Source organism: Etheostoma spectabile, chromosome 11, assembly GCF_008692095.1.
Source record: "Etheostoma spectabile isolate EspeVRDwgs_2016 chromosome 11, UIUC_Espe_1.0, whole genome shotgun sequence".
NCBI lineage: Eukaryota > Metazoa > Chordata > Actinopteri > Perciformes > Percidae > Etheostoma > Etheostoma spectabile.
Window position 1 is genome coordinate 17,345,848 of NC_045743.1, and position 7,170 is coordinate 17,353,017.

Below are 7,170 nucleotides of genomic sequence, written 5' to 3' on the forward strand. Positions count from 1 at the left end.
TGCTTGGGTTGAATTTGTTTACAACAAAGATGGCTGCCACTTGAGAATTGAGATGGGTAGATTCCGCCATTGCATCTGTTGTAGAAGATATGGACAACACATTAATTTTCAAACAGGAACAAGGAACTGTGATCGAGGCATTTTTTGATCAGAAAGATGTTTTGGTTGTCCTTCCTATGGGATTCGGCAAAAGTTCAACATACAATACGTCACATACTCCAGTGCTCTGATTGGTTGTGAGTCTATCCGTTGCTCTAATTGCTTATTTGTCTTGCCAAATAAGTGCAGAGGCATTTTCTATCCTGGTTTGGTTGAAACACGCCCAATAATCACAGCCTAATGGAGCAGTATCAGACTCATATTCTGACTAGAATCTAGTATGAAAACATCAGACTACCTGCTGCAGCTCCTCTTTTCACCCTGTGTGTTGAGCTCTCTGATTTGGCTACAGAGTGAGGTATCACACTTCTTCTCCATCTTTGTTGGGAGTTGCACATGCCCAGTGGCTAGGTAGGGACTACTAGCCAGTCAGAAGCAGAGTATGAGGGCCCTGACAGGACTAGGTAAGGACTACTAGCCAGTCAGAAGCAGAGTATGAGCCCTGACAGTACCTAGGTAGGACTACTAGCCAGTCAGAAGCAGAGTATGAGGGCCCTGACAGTACCTAGGTAAGGACTACTAGCCGTCAGGAGAGAGTATGAGGCCTGACAGTACCTAGGTAAGGACTACTAGCCAGTCAGGAGCAGAGTATGAGGGCCCTGACAGTACCTAGGTAAGGACTATACAGTCGGAGCAGAGTATGAGGGTCCTGACAGTACCTAGGTAAGGACTATAGCCAGTCAGGAGGAGAGTATGAGGGTCCTGACAGTACTAGGTAAGGACTACTAGCAGGCAGAAGCAGAGTATGAGGGCCTGACAGTACCAGGTAAGGACTACTAGCCAGTCAGAAGCAGAGTATGAGGGTCCTGACAGTACCTAGGTAAGGACTACTAGCCAGTCAGAAGCAGAGGTATGAGGGTTGACCGAAACTAGGTAAGCTACTAGCCAGTCAGAAGCAGGTATGAGGGTCCTGACAGTACCTAGGTTAGGACTACTAGCCAGTCAGAAGCAGAGTATGAGAGGGCCCTGACAGTACCTAGGTTAGGCTACTAGCCAGTCAGAAGCAGAGTATGAGGGCCCGACAGTACCTAGGTGGAACTACTAGCCAGTCAGGAGCAGAGTGAGGGCCTGACAGTACCTAGGTTAGGACTACTAGCCAGTCAGGAGCAGAGTATGGGGCCCTGACAGTACCTAGGTAGGACTACTAGACGTCAGGAGCAGGTATGAGGCCCTGACAGTACCTAGGTAAGGACTACTAGCCAGTCGAAGCGAGTATGAGGGTCCTGACAGTACCTAGGTAAGGACTACTGCCAGTCAGAGCAGAGTATGAGGGTCCTGACAGTACCTAGGGTAGGACTACTAGCCAGTCAGGAGCAGAGGATGAGGGCCCTGACAGTACTAGGTAAGGACTCATAGCAGTCAGAAGAGAGTAGAGGGCCCTGACAGTACCTAGGTAAGGACTACTAGCCAGTCAGAAGCAGAGTATGAGGGCCCTGACAGTACCTAGGTAAGGACTAATAGCCAGTCAGGAGCAGAGTATGAGGGCCCTGAAGTATCTAGGTAAGGACTACTAGCCAGTCAGGAGCAGAGTATGAGGGCCCTGACAGTACCTAGGTAGGACTACTAGCCAGTCAGAAGCAGAGTATGAGGGCCCTGACAGTACCTAGGTAAGGACTACTAGCCAGTCTAGAAGCAGAGTATGAGGGCCTGACAGTACCTAGGTAAGGACTAGCCGTCAGGAGAGAGTATGAGGGTCCTGACAGTACCTAGGTAAGGACTACTGCCAGTCAGGAGCAGAGTATGAGGGCCCTGACAGTACCTAGGTAAGGACTAAGCAGTCAGAAGCAGAGTATGAGGCCCTGACAGTACCTAGGTAAGGACTACTAGCCAGTCAGGAGCAGAGTATGAGGGCCCTGACAGTACCTAGGTAAGGACTACTAGCCAGTCAGAAGCAGGAGATGAGGGTCCTGACAGTACCTAGGGAGGACTACTAGCCAGTCAGAAGCAGAGTATGAGGGTCCTGACAGTACCTAGGTAAGGACTACTAGCAGTCAGAAGCAGAGTATGAGGGTCCTGACAGTACCTAGGTAAGGACTACTAGCCAGTCAGAAGAGAGTATGAGGCCCTGACAGTACCTAGGTAAGGACTACTAGCCAGTCAGGAGCAGAGTATGAGGGCCCTGACAGTACCTAGGGAAGGACTAATAGCCAGTCGAAGCAGAGTATGAGGGTCCTGACAGTACCTAGGTAAGGACTACTAGCCAGTCAGAAGCAGAGTATGAGGCGACAGACCTAGGTAAGGAATACTAGCCAGTCAGAAGCAGAGTATGAGGGCCTGACAGTACCTAGGTAAGGACTACTAGCCAGGCAGAAGCAGAGAGTAGAGGTTCTGACAGTACTAGGTAAGGACTACTAGCCAGTCAGGAGCAGAGTATGGGCCCTGTCAGTACCTAGGTAAGGACTACTAGCCAGTCAGAAGCAGAGTATGAGGCCCTGACAGTACCTAGGTAAGGACTACTAGCCAGTCAGAAGCAGAGTATGAGGCCCTGACAGTATCTAGGTAAGGACTACTAGCCAGTCAGGAGCAGAGTATGAGGTCCTGACAGTACCTAGGTAAGGACTACTAGCCAGTCAGAAGCAGAGTATGAGGGTCCTGACAGTACCTAGGTAAGGACTACTAGCCAGTCAGAAGCAGAGTATGAGGGTCCTGACAGTACCTAGGTAAGGACTACTAGCCAGTCAGAAGCAGAGTATGAGGCCCTGACAGTACCTAGGTAAGGACTACTAGCCAGTCAGGAGCAGAGTATGAGGGCCCTGACAGTACCTAGGTAAGGACTACTAGCCAGTCAGAAGCAGAGTATGAGGGTCCTGACAGTACCTAGGTAAGGACTACTAGCCGTCAGGAGCAGAGTATGAGGTTCCTGACAGTACCTAGGTAAGGACTACTAGCCAGTCGCAGAAGCAGAGTATGAGGTTCCTGACAGTACCTAGGTAAGGATACTAGCCAGTCAGGAGCAGAGTATGAGGGCCCTGTCAGTACTAGGTGACTAATAGCAGTCAGGAGCAGAGTATGAGGGTCCTGACAGTACCTAGGTAAGGACTACTAGCCAGTCAGAAGCAGAGTATGAGGCCCGACAGTATCTAGGTAAGGACTACTAGCCAGTCAGGAGCAGAGTATGAGGGTCCTGACAGTACCTAGGTAAGGACTACTAGCCAGTCAGAAGCAGAGTATGAGGGTCTGACCGTACCTAGGTAAGGACTACTAGCCAGTCAGAAGCAGAGTGATGAGGGTCCTGACAGTACCTAGGTAAGGACTACTAGCCAGTCAGAAGCAGAGTATGAGGGCCGACAGTACTAGGTAAGGACTACTAGCCAGTCAGAAGCGAGTATGAGGGTCCTGACAGTACCTAGGTAAGGACTACTAGCCAGTCAGAAGCAGAGTATGAGGGTCCTGACAGTACCTAGGTAAGGACTACTAGCCAGTCAGGAGCAGAGTATGAGGGCCCTGACAGTACCTAGGTAAGGACTACTAGCCAGTCAGAAGCAGAGTATAAGGGTGTGTTATGCTAGCAGCTAGGCGAGCATTATATGTTAACGTGTGTTACAAAGTGACATCACGGAAGTAAAGTAGAGCTGTTTGGAGCAGTTTGTGAACAGTGTGTCTGTTGGAGATGGTAAGTCCCTTTGGGGGGGGGGGGGACTTTGGGCTTTTTCACTTTGTAAACCTATAACATGCACAGACAAAAAAGACATTTAACACATTTAAAGGAATGAAGAAAAAGCCACAAAATATAAAATGTGAGCACTTTAACAGATTTCCATGTGTTGCACTCCCTTCTTTCCGAGCCCTGTGGAGGGGCTGCAGGTCAGGAGTTGAGTCACACAGCACTGCAAGAAGGCAGCTTGACCTTATCATGAGAAATCCCCAATAAATGAAAGGCTTCGAGGGGCTTCAGCAGCTGCATGCTGAACTGGAACTGCATGGAGAATGTGCAGCCTGTTGAATCGCACTTGGTTAAACATCACCATGACTACTGCATCACATGTGTGGGTTGTGTCGAGTTCAAGATTTTTTTAAGATAAGCTCATAATAGCTCGAGTGAACAACACGATGCAGGTTATTCAAGGTACTGCAAGAAGCTCGGACATTATTGGACTGAATAACTTTGAAAAATCAAGTAAATTGAACAGACTTGAAATGAGATGGTGTTGTGAAATAATTGCTTCACATTTGACACTAAAGTAGAGCAAAGTTTAAATATTAAAGATCATGGTTATTCTTCAGCTGTGTGTTTTGGGTGTGTATATATAGTGGTGGTGTGTGGTGTGGTGTATCTCTACATATGGTCTACGATACGAGACAATACATTTTAATATGGAACAATCCGTTTGATTCAATGTTGAAACGAGTCGGTAATCTGATATAGTTAATATTTGCTTTAAAATGTTTTAAAAAATACATTTATTTCCCATTATAAATTAAAATAAGCCAAATATATATGAAAAAGCATCTTCTACCTTCAAATAAAAACCAATATTTTGTAAAAGGGACTAGGGAATAGTAAAGCTAGGACATGTTAATAGTATAACTTCAACTTTATTAGACACTTAACCATATGAAATGGCGTCCTTGCTGCTGTAATCTTAGAGACAGGGACTTGAACACATAGGTCCACGTCACACAGCCATTGTGACCTAATCACATACATCACGTAAATACACGAAACCTTGCACCCAAACAAAGGCACTGATTGGCTGATCCCATGCCCCCCCGACCATGAACGACAAAGTCTTTAATCACACAAATGGCTTTGGATTTGGAGGCTTTGGATTCATATCGGTGAATCTTTACACCCCTGATACGTAGCTGCATACCTGTACTTCTGAGAATACTTGGCCCTAACAAAACTAAACCTTTCTGAAACTAAACTAACCAACACACTCTGGAAACTAAAAGTACAACTGAATCCAAAAGTCAAAACTAAAATGAAATAAAAACTAATGAAACGTTGTAAACTATCCCTTTGTAACCTTGCTTCACACACTTAGAGAATCCATAAGGAGCAGCCTCGAAGTGGTTCTGGCAGCTCCTGGTGGTCCCTGGATTTCTTTAATCTGTCAGCCACCTGTCTGAGACCCTTCATTTTTGTGACACTAAGTCACAAGAAATCGGTTTCCTCTCTCTTTTTCAGATAATAAGCCATTGATAACAGGCTGCCAAGTCTGTCACAGGGATTTAATCTCTTCCATTTTTCCAGTTTTTTCCGGCTCTGACTCCTCACAGCTGTGCTGAGTGCCGTCACAGACCCCGTCTCAGGCCTGGATCCAGCTCAGGCCGGGCCCTCCTATGTCAGCTTTTTGTCCTAAATCAATCAGTGCACTTGGAAGCACAGCCTCGTGGGAAATTTACACCCTCTGCTGGGACATTATTCCCAGACATACTAATGTGGTGAAATGTCCTGTTTATGTTTGCTGCTCATGTTTAAAGTCTGATGCTGTGACGCTATGAGGCTTCATCAAAACCTTTACGCCACTTTTTTGGAGTTGCTCACACAGCCTTTCTAATATCCTCTTGTCAAACCCAGAGCATATAAAGCAAGTGTCCTTGAAGCCCCACTGTAGATCAGCTTTGAGCATTATTGTATGCCACAGGTCTCCAAATGAGATCATAGAATCAGGAGATCGATAAACTTTGAGGAGACAGCCGGGACTCCTGGTACTGCTTTACGCTGAGTCACCCTCCAGGATTTTGGGACGGCATACAGAACGAGTTGGCCTTGTAATCCTCCACTCACATGTCTCCCATTCTGTGCCTGCAATCCAGCAACCAGAAGCAGATAGAGGGGCAGAAAGAGAGACAGAAAGAGGGAGGGAGAACAACACTCTTGTTTGTCGTGTATTCACGTGGAATCCAGCTCGCTGCATGTGCACGGATGCATACTGTAGTTCTGATGCACAGCCACATTATGCATGTTAACAGATGTGTTATGTTCAACATGCTCTGCAACTCATCACATGTAGACATTCATGGATTAAATTTAACATGCATGACAGTACGCTGGACACACACACACACACACACACACATTCTTTGCTGTGTTTTTACTGTATGCTCTGTGCTGTGGTCCACTGGGCCCCCAAAGCTCGGAGGGTGTCATCCTGTGTACAGTGTCTTTGTGCACACGGGGATGTAACTGTGATGCTTACAACGGAGTCTTTGTTCACACACACACACATCGACTGATTTTGGCTTCTCCGCTACTGCTGCTTCTGATTATAACTTTATGTGGAAAGTAAGAACAACCTGAATTATCCCAATTTGCTAAGCTATTTATTATAGTTTCTAAATGGCAAAATTGCAAACCTAACTGCATTCATTTTTATTTCAAATGTAATTAAACACAACTAAATCTTGTCTTCTTTCAACTTTTCTGTTTTCCAGAGCCTCGTGAATACGACACACAGAGCATACCTGAGGTCCACAGTGAGTACACTAAACTAAATGACTGGTCTAAGAAAAGGTCAGATATTGTTGACAGATATATTTTGGATTTTAATTATACATTCTCTTTTCATCATTCTCTTCCTTGATTCAGCAGCAAATGTTTTTTTGTTTTTCAAATCTTACCCCAAGTGGCCTTAAAACAAGACTAAGGGCCCTATTTTAACGATCTAAGCGCATGGTGTGAATGGCGGAGGTGCGTTTAGGGCGTGTCCAAGTCCACTTTTGCTAGTTTGACGGCAGAAAAAAGGGTCCGTGCGCCAGGCTCATGGTTCATAAGGGTTGTACTTAGTGTCTTCATTAATTCATAGCTGTGTTTTGAACGTAACATGCAATTGACCAATCAGAGGTCATCTCCCATTCCCTTAGACAGGTGTGTTTGTACCTTGGCGCATTGCTTTTATGATGGCGGATTTGCACTGTAATCATTTTATTTTTTATTTTTTAGCAACCCTGTGTGTGTGTGTGTGTGTGTGTGTGTGTGTGTGTGTGTGTGTGTGTGTGGCCTAGGCACATTTTACCAATAACAATGAAATGCTGCGTTTTTGACTTTAGACCAGGTTTTTGTTG

At 45.9% G+C, this 7,170-nt stretch overlaps 1 protein-coding gene across 3 annotated transcripts in view; it reads left to right on the forward strand.

The window, feature by feature from the left end:
- The window catches only part of mlphb (melanophilin b), a 49,416-nt gene that overhangs the window by 15,109 nt on the left and 27,137 nt on the right, over positions 1-7,170 (forward strand). For all 3 annotated transcript variants that reach the window (XM_032530365.1, XM_032530367.1, XM_032530366.1), the window contains exon 5: positions 6,541-6,582. In XM_032530365.1, the coding sequence (XP_032386256.1) occupies positions 6,541-6,582 (42 nt within the window). The remainder of the gene's footprint in view (positions 1-6,540; positions 6,583-7,170) is intronic.